Raw genomic sequence first — 14,293 nt, 5'->3', positions numbered from 1 at the left:
CACAAAGAAGAGACTAAGTAACACTTTATTTAATTATGTCACCTAATTATGTATGATGGCCACTTAGAACTTAATTTTAGAGGTGCCTCAGTCCAGAAATTTATTCTGTGGTTTTATGGCAGTTGCAAACCAGAGACTTCAGGCTACAGAAGAGCATTCTCATCTTGTTGAAAGGCGATGAGCAAAATTGAATTCAGAGCAAAACTTAGTATTACGCCTTATAAAAAAAATTTGAGAAGCAAATAACATTTTGCTTCCAGCATAATTCATGCCATTGACACAAGAAAAAAAAAGTGTTTACTGCTGTCTGGATGTATTTGCGTGCGTTAATTCCATGTGCCTGTCATTTAGTATTAAAATAAATATCTGTAGTTTAAAAAAGAAGACTTTATTTGGTAGTACAATCCCCACCTTTGGTAGTTATCAGCATAGTTGGTAAAAATTTGGCAAAGTGAGTTTTTGCAGCTAATATACCAGTGACCTTGTTGGCCAAATCTTTTTCTGGAAATTCACCATGTGGCCAGCTTATGCGAATATTTTTTTCCAAGCACCTCATGATGCTTTGCAAGGCCAGCATGAGATCACAGAGCTATAGCATCTACGTCCAAGTTTTCATGCATGCCTACTGTTAAATCATCAACGACATGGCCAACACTGGCCAGCACCCAAGGAAAATCACATGGAGTTTCAGCTACTGAGATGTGCTAAAACCAGAATCCACTAAAGAGCCTCGCAGTGCTAATCAGTATTTTTCCCCCGTCTATAACTGCACTTGTTTTTCTTCCACTCGTGGTTGTTTCAATCCCCAGGGCTCTTTGATTGCTGAATGTGGGTCGTCAGTGAACTTAAAAAGGTAAAAACTGGTCTAAAATCCACAAAGTTTCAGAAACACAGATTTCCATCCTGCATGCGTTAAAAAATAAATAAATAAAACAGCAAAAAACTTATTACAAGTACCACCACTGGATAGATTTTATATATACAGTACTGTGCAAAAGTTTTAGGCAGGTGTGAAAAAATGCTGTAAACAAAGAATGCTTTCAAAAATGGAAGTGTTAATCATTTATTTTCATCAAATAACAAAATGCAGTGAATGAACAAAAGAGAAATGTAAATCAAATCAATATTTGGTGTGACCACCCTTTGCCTTCAAAACAGCATCAATTCTTCTAGGTACACTTGCACACAGTTTTTTTAGGAACTCTGCTGGTAGGTTGTTCCAAACATCTTGGAGAACTAACCACAGATCTTCTGTGGATGTAGGCTTCCTCACATCCTTCTGTCTCTTCATGCAATCCCAGACACACTCGATGATGTTGAGATCAGGGCTCTGTGGGGGCCATACCATCACTTCCAGGACTTCTTGTTCTTCTTTACGCTGAAGATAGTTCTTAATGACTTTGGCTGTATGTTTGGGGTCGTTGTCCTGCTGCAGAATAAATTTGGGGCCAATCATACGCCTCCCTGATTGTATTGCATGATGGATAAGTATCTGCCTGTATTTCTCAGCATTGAGAACACCATTAATCCTGACCAAATCTCCAACTCCATTTGCAGAAATGCAACCCCAAACATTCAAGGAACCTCCACCAGGCTTCACTGTTGCCTGCAGACACTCATTATTGTACCGCTCTCCAGCCCTTCGACGAACAAACTGCCTTCTGCTACAGCCAAATATTTCAAATTTTGACTCATCAGTCCAGAGCACCTGCTGCCATTTTTCTGCACCCCAGTTCCTATGTTTTCATGCATACTTGAGTCGCTTGGCCTTGTTTCCACGTCGGAGGTATGGCTTTTTGGCTGCAACTCTTCCATGAAGACCACTTCTGGCCAGACTTCTCCGGACAGTAGATGAGTGTACCTGGGTCCCACTGGTTTCTGCCAGTTCTGAGCTGATGGCACTGCTGGACATCTTCCGATTTCGAAGGGTAATACGTTTGATGTGTCTTTCATCTGCTGCACTAAGTTTCCTTGGCCGACCACTGTGTCTACGATCCTCAACGTTGCCCGTTTCTTTGTGCTTCTTCAAAAGAGCTTGAACAGCACATCTTGAAACCCCAGTCTGCTTTGAAGTCTTTGTCTGGGAGAGACCTTGCTGATGCAGTATAACTACCTTGTGTCTTGTTGCTGTGCTCAATCTTGCCATGACATGAAACTGTCTTCCACAACCTCACCTTGGTAGCAGAGTTTGGCTGTTCCTCACCCAGTTTAAGCCTCCTACACAGCTGTTTCTGTTTCAGTTAATGACTGTGTTTCAACCTACGTGTGACATTGATGATCATTAGCACCTGTTTGGTAGAATTGGTTGATCAGACACCTGATTAGAATCCTACAAAATCCCTGACTTTGTGCAAGTGTACCTTTAAGAATTGATGCTGGTTTGAAGGCAAAAGGTAGTAACACCAAATATTGATTTGATTTAGATTTTTCTTTTGTTCGCTCACTTTGCATTTTGTAAATTGATAACAATAAACAATCATTATGCCTAAAACTTTTCAACAGTACTGTATGTATATATAACTGATCCCTCTTCCCTGGAAGGGCAGCACCACATTACTAATTATGCATGCAAGTTAGCCATTGTGTCCAGCAATGATCTCAAAACAAGCCTTAAAGGAGCCCTACCCCTTTCCTCACCAGAAAACACATGACACACTGTGAAATAACAATTTCTAACTATTTACAAGGAATTTCTTTCTTCTTGATGGAAGAATACAGTGCAAAGCATGTACACAGATACATGGGAAACAAAAACGATGCTCCATGCATGCCACTTTGTTTCATGGCCGATGTGTGCCATAAGACTGGAACTCTGTGAGCGCAATGATCTATATTGTATTTACTTATTGCTAGTTTGTGGCCATTTGTGGATTTTGTTTGTGGTATTCTTTCCATCTGTGTCTTTTGTTGTTTGAAGCCTGGTGACACTGTGGTTAGCACTGCTGCATGACAGATCACATATCTGGCCACAATAATCAGTCCAGCATAGCTGGCAGACTTGTCCCTAGCCCTCAGGGACAATTAATAGACCATTGTACCATTAAACTCCACTCAAAGCTAGTTCAGCTCCACTTTCCCCTTTGACTCCAATGCATTTCATGGAGTTCAGCGAAGTTTTTGAACATTTCCATGATTGTGCTGAGCTCGAGGCGAAGCGATTTCAGTGGGGTTCGCTTATCACTACTAGTTATGATGACAGCCTTTTCGTATGAAATCCTAAAGATGTATTTGAGGCAGAAAAAAAAACTTAGATATGCACTTTCCCAGTGCCTTGGATCATCAATTTCTTGTGCAGAAAGCAAAAAAAAAAAAATACGGTAATGTGCATGACTGTGCATTTTAGTCTGCCTTGGTGTGAAATATATGCAGCATGTCACATTTTTTAAAACTCTCAGTGATGAGAATGAGAGGCATAAATAGAATTGATTTTACTGGCATTCAACATCACGTCAGCTAACTGGCAGATAGATTTTTTGGAGCAAAAATCAGATACATGTAAAAATACAAAACAAAAAAAATTGGTATACAGTGAAACAAAACAGAAGCCAAATATGAGAGATAATAATCTTGGTCAAGAGAACAAGAGGGTTAAAACCAAAAGTACACGCAAGTAAAGAGCACAATAATAAACTTGGAATACTCCAGAGATGTGGTATCCACAGATGACTCATAGCCGTTCTTTTATTCTGTCGCCTCGATTGTGCATGGATCCCAACCTCAGAGGCCGCGCTCCTACCAACTCTGGAAGTGGACCTAACAATAGAAATAAACACTGCAAACATTTGAAGACTCAAATTCACGCCAAATTATGACAACAGGTAAACACACTAGAATGAACGAAGCTTTAGGGAGCAGTATTCCTTGTTCTCCACCTTTTATTTTTCTTATGAATGTAGTAACCGTTCTGTAGATGACATGATTTGCTAACAAAGTCTGGAAGCTTCAAAGACTAAAACTCTAGATAAAGCAACTAGGTTATGTTTTTTTTATTTGGTTTTAGCTTTAGCCTAACATGGCACAAAGTGAAGCGGTAGTTTAATGTGATGAGGTAACATTTTGGGGAAAAAATAAAAATAAAAAATACTAAAATTTGTAAAACGTCTAAACTCAGTTTTAAAAAGCTTGTTTTAAACATTTCAGAAATAAAAAGGAACTCATCTTTTTATTTAGGAGACCTGATGTCATCTAGTTATCCTAGAATAAATATTCACAAGCTGTTCACAGATGTAAAAGCAAATTACAGAGCTAAACAGCTTGATCGCAATCCGCTTATCTTGGCTCTGTTTTGGGATGTTTTTATAGGAACCAGAGATATGATAGATGAAATAAGAATGTTAAAAATGGAGACACATTAGGGACCCAAGACCTGACAGATACTGTTGAAAATTGATTGTTACCATGTAGATGAAAATCAGTGTCTCATTAAAAAAATTCAGAATGGGCCAAGACAATCAGCAGAGATTAGTGGAACTGTATGCCGCACTTTGCATTTGTTCATTATCTGAAGCCATTTACTCAGCTTTAGGATCACAGGGAGGTGAAGCCTTTCCCAGTATCCCTGAACACAAATCATGCATGTTCACCCACACAATTAATTCAGCCAGTACATGGGGTTCTTGCATGGAACTGCACCACATTTTTGCAGGCAGAATCCTATAGTGGTGGGCAGCCTAACTTGTGGTGCCATCATTGCACACGGAGTGCACTGTAATCATGTCAGGTATTTAAGTAAATTTTGTTTAAATTACCGGTGCTCGTTCTTCCAGTTTTTGTTCTGTAATACTAGGGTGCTGTTGCTTTAGTCATTTGTGTTTAAAACAATGATTTTCACTTATCCTAGAGTTTCTGTTATAATTTTGTGTGTTGACCGCTGTCTATTTTGACCAAAGAGACACATCTGTCATCATTATTGCTCACATGTTGCCTGAAGCTCGCTTAGTTGTTTCTAATCTAATCTTATAAAGCAGTAGATAAAGTTGAAGATCCCATGCATAATGTAGTGAAGAGGATGTATGACACTGAAGACAAATATAACAAATACCAAGATGTGTGTTACACCTGGGAGCATTTACTGTCTTTCATATACTGGACGAAACAAGTGAAAATGCCTAATACTGATGGCACAGGTACACACATGAGGCAAGACATACACTAAAAAAAAAGCAAAACGCATGCATTTGAAATTGGAATTTGGAATTGAAATCTGCAACTCTTTGGCAGATATGTAATTCTTTGGAGCATAGAAGGAAGGAAGCCAAAATGTAATAAGAGTAAAAGCCATGTCAAGATAAAAAGAGCCCATCTCACCGCCAATGGACTGTGTACAGTTTTAGTGCTAGTGCAGGACTCCACTATAAGCTTTTTCCCAAGGAGCATGCAAAAGAATCTAAGACCACACATTTCCTCACTGGATATGGATAGGTGAGAACACGGAGACACAGATTAGCTTTTCTTTGAGCTAGAAAACTTTATTAAGGAGTAGATAACCTCAGTCTTTGGTCATTTCTGTCCATAGGAGTTTCTGGAATGGGTTGCCAGTTCCTTCTCCAGTGGGCCGTGTTCAGTCTGACCTCACCGCCACGACCTGCCCATTTTGGGTGGCCCCACATGATATAGCTCATGGCTTCACGGAGATACACAAGCCCCCATACCACGATAAGGGAACGATTCAGAAGGGAGTAGAGACATCACTTTACTAACGAAGATTAGGATAGTTAAGGCTATGGTCTTTCCAGTAGTAACATACGGCTGCGAAAACTGGACCGTAAATAAGGCTATGCGTAGAAAAATCAATGGCTTTGAATTGTAGTGTTGGAGAAAACTACTGAGAGTTCCCTGGACTGCAACAAGGTCTAATCAATCAGTCAATACTTAAAGAAATACACCCAGATTGTTCCTTGGAGGGACTCATCTTGAAACTAACGCTTCAATATTTCGGCCACATAATGCAAAGAGAAGTATCACTGGAAAAGACCTTGATGCTGGGTAAAAGGAGAAAGGGGCAGGCCACAAATATGGCCATACAACAACTTAAAGAAGCGGTAGCTGACAGAGACGCATGGCATGCTAAAGTCCATAAGATCATAAGGAGTTGGACTCGACTAAATGATTGAAGAGAGAGAACCTCAATCACTCAAAACAAACATCAATTTCTTCATATTCTTTTCATTTATACCATGTTTCTCTCTTCCCTCTAAACATAAACATTGTCTGCTGTTTGACCAAACAAATTCTGAGCATTCCCTTCAGTCAAGACATGAACACAAACAAATGGACATAAACAATCTTGCACTACACACTTGATAAATCTGCATCCACAGTTGGCAAGAATAAAAACTGACCACCCAGCACAGCTCTGCTTGCCCCTTTTTCTGACAGTTAGTAATGTGACAGAGCCAAGCTGTACGAAGTGTTAACAGGTACAATGAGTTTTAATGCAGTCTCGGCCAATTTTGTCTTTTTTCCACTCTGTCTTGGTAAGTAAAATATGAGACATCAGACAGACGAGCTTCTCTTTCCAAAACACTCATGTTCCTTATTCTTCTTCACTGCATTACATGCCTTGTACTTCAGGATGAGCACTCGTTGGTTGTCAGTCCTCCTGCACAGAGTCTGCCCTCTAAGATGAAAGACAAAATCAAACCTGTTTGAGACGTGAGCGAGTCGTGGACTAGTTGGAATGAACCGCTGGGCATGTCACATTACACGATTGCTTCCGCCTTGCTATGATTATGTAAATATTGGCTATGACTGAAAACCACTAAAAAGTTGTCTAATGTGACAGGACCTTAACTGGGAGCTTTAACTCGCAACTTCTTGGGAAAAGACTGATGAGCCTCAGTTTCTTTCCTTTTATTATTGTTTTCCTGTCTGTTGGTTTAACAGCCATTTTCTAGATTCAGTCAAGTTGGCCTTCCTCAAAAAAGGGGGGAACTGAAAAATAATTTTTTTATGTCTGGATGCTCTTCCTGACACCAACTTCTTTTAGTCATCATTTATGGGATGCAAGAGGGATGGTGGCCTTATTGTAACCCTGGCTCACAGTGGTTTTGAAAACTTTACTTTGTCTGCATTTCTGAATTAAATGTGAATATCAGCTTGTCGCATTGTCACTAGCTAGGTTGATGATTATTGTCAGGATAAGTTGGGGTTCTTTCCCATCAACTCTCTTGTAGCATAAACCTAAAGTAAAATAAGGAGATGGGACATGAGAGATGGGGCTTCAGGATTCTCTTCGTTCATGTCTGAAAAGAAACACTCCTGTCCACAGTGGAAATGAATCCTGGTCTTATCTTCACTTGTAGACAGATGGGGGAATCCATTTACAGGAGTGATACGAATTTCTGTGCAGGCATTTGGCACTAGAAATGCATCAACCACCTCTCAGATCTTAAAATGCAAAAAAAAAAAAGATGGCTTGCAATAAAACTAATGGACCTTTTTTAATACCCCACCTCACTTCCCCAAATGTGAATGTGATAGATGAGTAGATGATTTTGCTCCACCTCCTGCCACACTTCAAATTCAAGATTCATAAGACTTTTTTTTTTTTATTCATTGGAGTTGATATTCCCAAAAGTCTGCACAAAACAATTCAAGGCAGGCTTGAGGCTAACTTGTCAAGGTGACATGATGTGATCCATCCTGCTTTCACCATTCTGATTGCTGCTCAGACTGTTTTATCAAGATGACTGCATGGCCCTGAGGTACAGAGGAGGTCTTCTTATTTAATGTGATCAATCGGAATCATTTCTAATTCAGTGCTAGATTTGGATTATGTCTCAAGTGCTTGGATGTAATTTTAACACACACATAAATTAATTGGTTTTGAAAAGACGCCACAAAGTAGACATGCTTAAGATGATTTGACCCTAACCCTAACCCTGAATGGCCCTTTAACACTTTTATATAAACACAGTCCAACCACTCTGCCACAACCACATTTTCAAGTGTAGGTTGGCTGGAAGTCTACCCAAGGACCAACAGGCATAATTTTTGGTACTGGTGACTTTGGGTGCATCACAGTGGTGTATAACACCAAGTCAGTTTTGACAATAACATTTTGTAGCTCAAGAGTCTTGTGTAGTTGCACAAGAGTGCAAATCAGGATGACTAGATGGAAGATCAATGCTTCACGCGGTGGACACATTAATGCTGATGGACAGCACTGAAAACACATGACAGAGCTGCAAGGGGAAATCTGAATCATGAAAGTGGGGGAGAAAGACAAATTGACAGAAAACAATGCAGCTGAAAACACAGGTGTAACCACCTAAAATGAAAATGGAAAAGCTAGGAGCTATAAAAGTGCAGTTTTTATTATCGCTATATTGAGTCATTACTGTAATAATTGTAAAGAACAAAACAAAAAAAAAACTGACAGGCAATGTGGTCTACTGGCTAAGGCACTGGGCTGGAAAGCACAAGGCTGCTGGTTCAATACTTACTGTGTGACCCTGAGCCCTTTGAACAGTTATATAAAAACATAATCCACTTCTCAGTAATTATAACTGAACTGTGGAAGTTACTTTGGACAAAAGTGTGGGGCTAAAGAATAGTAACTTTCTGTTCTCAGAGGTTCAGCCATAGTACCATGATGTAACGCAGCACATAATGACAGACACTATGGTGCGCTGGTAGAAGTTAACCAGCAGCTGTTGTGCTTTTTTTCAGGCTCCTCAGAATGTGAAAATTCTGAAGACCATTGCTGTCATGTTTGTTGTCCATGACAGGTCCTGGCTGATGTGTACTCCCAGGAATCTGAAACACTGGACTATCTCCACCCTCTTGCTATTAAGGCTTATGGGATGGTGACCACTGTAGCTCAGTTTCCAGAATCAGTTCCTTTTGTTTTCTTGGAATGGAATGCAAGGTTGTTGTTGTGGCTTCAACTCTCTAGATTCTCGACCTCTTCTCTTCTCTATAGGCTGCTTCGTAATTATTGGAGATTAGGCCTATCACTGTGGTGTCATCTGCAAACTTTATTATAATGTTAGTATCATAGGTAGATTTACAATCATTTGTGAAGAGGGATTAAAGGAGAGGGCTCAGCACATAGCCCTGCGGTACCCCAGTGTTCAGTGTTACACATAAAGAGAAGTGTGTACCCACGCGCACAGTTTGTGAACTGCTATTGAGAAAATCTAAAATCTAGTTACACAGGTGTGAGCTGAGACCCAGGTTGTTTAATTTGTATGGGGAGGATGGTGTTGAAGGCAGAGCTGAAGTCGAACAGTATCCGCACATAGCTGTCCCTCTGCTCCACGTGTGACAGGACAAGTGAGACAGCGCCCTCAGTTAACCTGTTTGCCCTGTAAGTGAACTTGTATTGGTCCAGGGAGGTGGGGATGTTGCTGTTAATATGTCTGAGGCTCAAAGCACTTCATAACAATAGGGGTCAGGGCCACCAGGCGATAATTGTTAAGGGACCTCACCACTGCCTGTTTTGGAATAGGGTCAGTTGTGGAGGACTTGAGGCAAGTGAGGGCAGTGGCCTATTCTAAAGACATATTAAAACAGGTTGTTGAACACTGCTGTCAGCTGTTCCACACAATGCTTCAGGACCCATCCAGGAAACCCATCAGGGCCAGCTGCCTTATTAGGGTTAATCTGGCTTAGAGCCCATCTCACCTCGTATGCAGTCAGCTCCAGAGTGCATAATGGGGCCTCGTGCTGGGTTAGTTTGGTGATAGGTTGGTTGCTGTCCTTGTCAAACCTTGAGAAGAAGTGATTGAGGTCATCAGGAAGAAGGTAGTTTCCAATGTTGGTTGAGCAGGTGTTTCCTTTGTAGTCTGTGATGGACCTAATACCCTGCCACATGAGTCAGAAGTCAGAGCTGTTAAAATGCTCCTCTATTTTTGCTTTGCAGCAGCACTTTGCCTCCTTAATGCCTTTACTTAGATTGGACCTAGCTGTTTTGTAGGCCTCGGGGTCTCCCATGTGGAAGGCAGTGTCATGTGCCTTCAATTGGTCTGGGACCTTCCTGTTCATCCAGGGTTTCCTATTAGGAAAAGTATGGACACTATTAGTAGCAGCAACATTGTCCATACAGAAGTGAATGTAGGATAAGACAGAGGCAGCACAGGCGTTTAAGTTCGTGTGATTGTCCTTTGTAGCTGCATGTCTCAACAGTTTCCAATTGGTACCATCAACGCAGTCCTGTACTTCAGTCATGGCTTCTTCAGGCCAGACTCTGACTGTTTGCACATTAGGCTTTGTCCTGTGATAAGGGGTTTGTGTGCAGGAGTCAAGAACAAAGAAATGTGATCAGATTGGCCCTTCGGGACAACGCTGTGTAAGCATTTGCTGTATTGCAGTATATCTGATCCAGCGTATTATTCCCTCTTGTTGAGGAATCAACAAACTGATCAAATTTAGGGAGCACAGTTTTTAGGTTGGCATGATTTAACTCTCCCACTAAGATAAAAACGCCATTTCACAGACTGTTCGTAGCATCGTGCAGTTGAGTCAACACCAGCTTGACATTAGCTTGTGGAGGGATATAAACTGCGGTGAGGAACACAACTGTAAATTTCAGATAAAAAGGGCTGCACTTCAGTGTTATGAATTCTAAGTCCAGAGAGCAATATTGTTCAGCAATGACCATGGAGGTCAATGACCACAAATGCAATTTCCGTGCATGAAATTGAGAACAATGGGTGGGGAAACAGCAAGTGGAGGGTACCTCAGATGAGTCGTGGCACCGCAGTCTGCACGTCCCAGCGAAGTGTCTGTTAGGTAAACTGCAGCCGAGTGGTATCCTGTCCAAGGCTGACTCCCATTTAATGTCCTCTGCTTCTGAATCTCCTCCCAGTTTACAGTGGTCATGAATTCCACAGGTCATTCATTATTCAGTGTATTAACCGATTCCTGCATGAAAAGCAAGACCCGTGACCGATGAGAGAGACAAAAGGGCTGTAAAGGTTAAACGCTTTCATTTTTCAGATGCAGATGAATTGTTTGTGTTTTGCAGGAGGCGGAGGGTAGAAGAGGATGGAGCGAATCGACTCGAGCCTCCTCTGGCGCTTCAGATGGGGCCTCGTCCTCCCCTCCGAGGCTGGCTCTCTCGGGATTCTTGCCCCTTCTGATCTCCTGGTACAGACGCCACTAGAGTGTCTGCGAGCCTGCAGTGGAAATCGAGAGAGTCCGGACACTGGCACGTTCAGTTCTTTCTTTCGTTTGTATCCTTTGCGGTGAAAATGCATCCTCTGTTTGACAACTCTGTGCAACCGTCTTAATGAGAGTGAGAGAGACTCGATGTGATGGAAGGAGACGCGGCCAATGGAGTTTGGCTTTTCGACTTTTTTTACTCAAACAGTTTCTGGTGCCACATTGGAGTTTGCACCAGTGGATCATAAATCTCAGTTTCCTGTTTGGCGTCTGAATCACAAGGATTCTTTAACTTTCATTTTTGCACACAAATGCATTTCCCATCAGGTGCTTGGTTTATTATCTAACTGTGGGGTGGACATTTCCAAATGTGGACCAATGGCTGTGCTCCCCAGATGTCCTTGAACTCGTGACATGACATTTGTTTCTTTTGGGCGCAGGTCCCTGTTTGTCTTGTGAAATATTGTAAAAAGAAGTGGACTAAAAGGAAAGAGCCATGCAGACATTCACTGACTTGCTCGGTGCGAGGGCACCCACTGGGTGCTGGGAGGGCTCTCTCGATGGGCACGCTGACTGCAGCCACGTGCTGCTGAAAATACAATTTGACTAGGTGTTATGAACATTGATCACATGCAGTCCTTTTCTGGGTCCAGAATCTGAATCAAGCAGGGTTTGGGGGTCTTATTGTCATTCACCCCCCCTCCCCCCAACTGCTTTTATATTTTCTGTTGCTTATAGCAAACTTTCATTTGATAGACCTGAATGATTGCCCTTCAAAAAAAAACTATCTGCCACATACACACCTCAATATTGTGAAGTTGAAAGATTTTTGTCCAAAGATTATTGGATCTCATCACAGTGGTCACAGTGAAACGCGCCATCAAAAGCAGACTGGCTCACTTGTGGCGGTCGAGACACACGGCCACCTTGAACAGCGCTTCACTTCATTTTCTTATTTTTTCTGTATTTTTTTTTTTTACTTCAAAATACTGTGGTATTTAGAAGCCCCCATGTATTATTAGTCTTTATTTTTTTTCCATAATCATCTGCTATTAAAGAAAACATCTGCTTACCTGCGAGTCCCTTTGTTTTTCCTTCAATGTGCCAGAGTAGTCGGAGCAGATCCACTCCCACAAGAGCAAGCCCACCACGTCTGCATCTTTAGCTGCTCTGCCCACCACTTGTGGAATATGCACACAAATACCACCGGGTCTGATGAGCGGGCAGACACTTCTGATTATACCGCCTTGAACTGCATAAGGTGAGGAATGAAGCACAAGTCCGTTAGGCAGGAACAGAACAAAGCAGAAGATGATGAGCGCTGGACCAAAAAAAAAAAAATATGTGAATGTCTTTTCCTAAATGCTTTCTCATATTTAGTTTTAAATTTCATTTTGGACAATTAGGAGCATTCGTAACATCATATGATGCACTGTCAATATTCCTCTGTGTAGTAAATACAAAACAATAAAACATGACAGCAATTTCCATGAGAACAGGCCATTGTTCACCCAGATTCTCCAAACTAACATCAAGTGGAAGTCAAGTCCAATGCCCTGTAACTGACCCCCCATTCCTCTTTACACTCTTTGTGTAAAACCTTACAGACTGCCCCCTAAATTTATTATTCTTACTGCACTGTCATGATTAACAGTCATTGTAGCTCAATACTTCCCACTTTTCTTACATCTGTAACACCAAGAAAATAGTACCAGAATAGGCATTTATTTATTAAGTTTTATAGATAGAGAATTATCTTTATCTTTATTATCTGGAAAGGGAAGGGTGATCGCCTGGATTGCAACTACTAGGGGATAACACTGCTCTTGGTGCCGGGTAAGGTCCTTGCTAGAGTCGTCCTCAATAGGATCAGTGATCACTTTCTCACCTACCAGCGACCGGAGCAGTCTGGTTTTATCCCTAAGGGGTCGACCATCGACCGCATCCTGGCACTTGAGGGTTCTCATGGAGCGCAAACGTGAATATCGGCAGAGTTTCTTGTCAATTTTTGTGTAGTGTTCGACTCCGTTGATCAAGCTGCCCTGTGGGACTTCGTGAGATCCACTTCAAGGTTGCTGGATATCATGGCCGGCCTGTACAGTAGTACTGTGAGTGCTGTGCTGAGTGGTGGCAGAACCTCTGTGTTTTAACCAGTACATTCTGGGGTTTTTCAGGGGTGTATTTTTGCTCCTACTCTGTTCAATGCTTGCTTGGACTTGGTGTTGGGCAGGAATGTGTCCAGCAGCTGTGGGGCATCTGTTGGTGAAGAAAGATTCACTGATCTTGACTTTGCGGATGATGTTGTGATCTTTCAGAGTGTCAGAGATGGTACATAGTCGAGAGGGCACATCATCTGAGCAGAGGGAGAGGAATTAAACTCAGGGGTCGGCCCTAAGCTGTACGCTGGCAGCTCTCCACTGTACAGTGCAAGAATGGTAACCGAGATTGTCTTGTATAGAAAACTTAATTGAGACTTACAACTAAGGTTGTTAGCAACTCCAAGGGACAATTCAGGCTGGCATTCACAAATGATTCAAGAGGTGGCAGAGGAGTACCCGGTGTCAAAGGTGAGGCAAGAGCCACAAAAAAAAAAAAAGTTGGGGCGGGCAGCCACCCGTACAATTTTTCCTGGCTGCAAATGGATGAATTATTAGTACAGATGTGTACAGGTTCGAGTCCACAACAGAACTAACTGGTGAGGTTGAGATGGTGGGTTTTTAAAGTGCGGCAGAGGAAGTGAAGTGTAATTATGACTGGAACCGGAAGTGATGTCATTGGGCTTGTAACAGGAAGTTGTGTCATGGAGGCCAGGAGGAATTTCCTGTAACAGGTCTGCAGTGGAAAAAGAGAAAGGATCAGTGCACCTCGCCACCCCCTGGTCTGGGGTGGAATTACCTTCCATCGAGCCCTTTGGCTGCCTCTCATGCACACGTGTGTGTGACGCCGGACATGCTGGCGACCAGCACCAGGAGCAGATTGAAGACGACCCAGAGACAGCATGCTTGCTCTGATCGTTCTGTCACATATGCAAAGCCTTTAATCATCACTTGGACCGAATGACCACACAGAATGAGCGGCAGCCGTTAACTTTCATACTCTTTAAATTGCTAACAGGATTCTACAGATGTTTTTGATGTTTAAACTGTAAGTGCTTTCCTTGTACTTAAACATCTGACCTCTCAAA

General features: G+C 42.0%; 1 protein-coding gene across 1 annotated transcript in view; it reads left to right on the top strand.

Annotated features, from left to right (window-relative positions):
• The window catches only part of gfra4a (GDNF family receptor alpha 4a), a 414,747-nt gene extending 402,303 nt beyond the window's left edge, over nt 1-12,444 (top strand). The window contains exon 8 of the mRNA XM_028801457.2: nt 10,973-12,444. Coding sequence (XP_028657290.2) covers nt 10,973-11,110 — 138 coding nt within the window. The 3' untranslated portion in view covers nt 11,111-12,444. The remainder of the gene's footprint in view (nt 1-10,972) is intronic.
• The last annotated feature ends 1,849 nt before the right edge of the window (nt 12,445-14,293 follow it).

The sequence above is a fragment of the Erpetoichthys calabaricus genome, chromosome 5 (genome assembly GCF_900747795.2).
Source record: "Erpetoichthys calabaricus chromosome 5, fErpCal1.3, whole genome shotgun sequence".
Taxonomy (NCBI): Eukaryota; Metazoa; Chordata; class Cladistia; order Polypteriformes; family Polypteridae; genus Erpetoichthys; species Erpetoichthys calabaricus.
The sequence above is the reverse complement of the archived record's forward strand: the minus strand, read 5'-3'. Positions and strand labels throughout refer to the sequence as shown.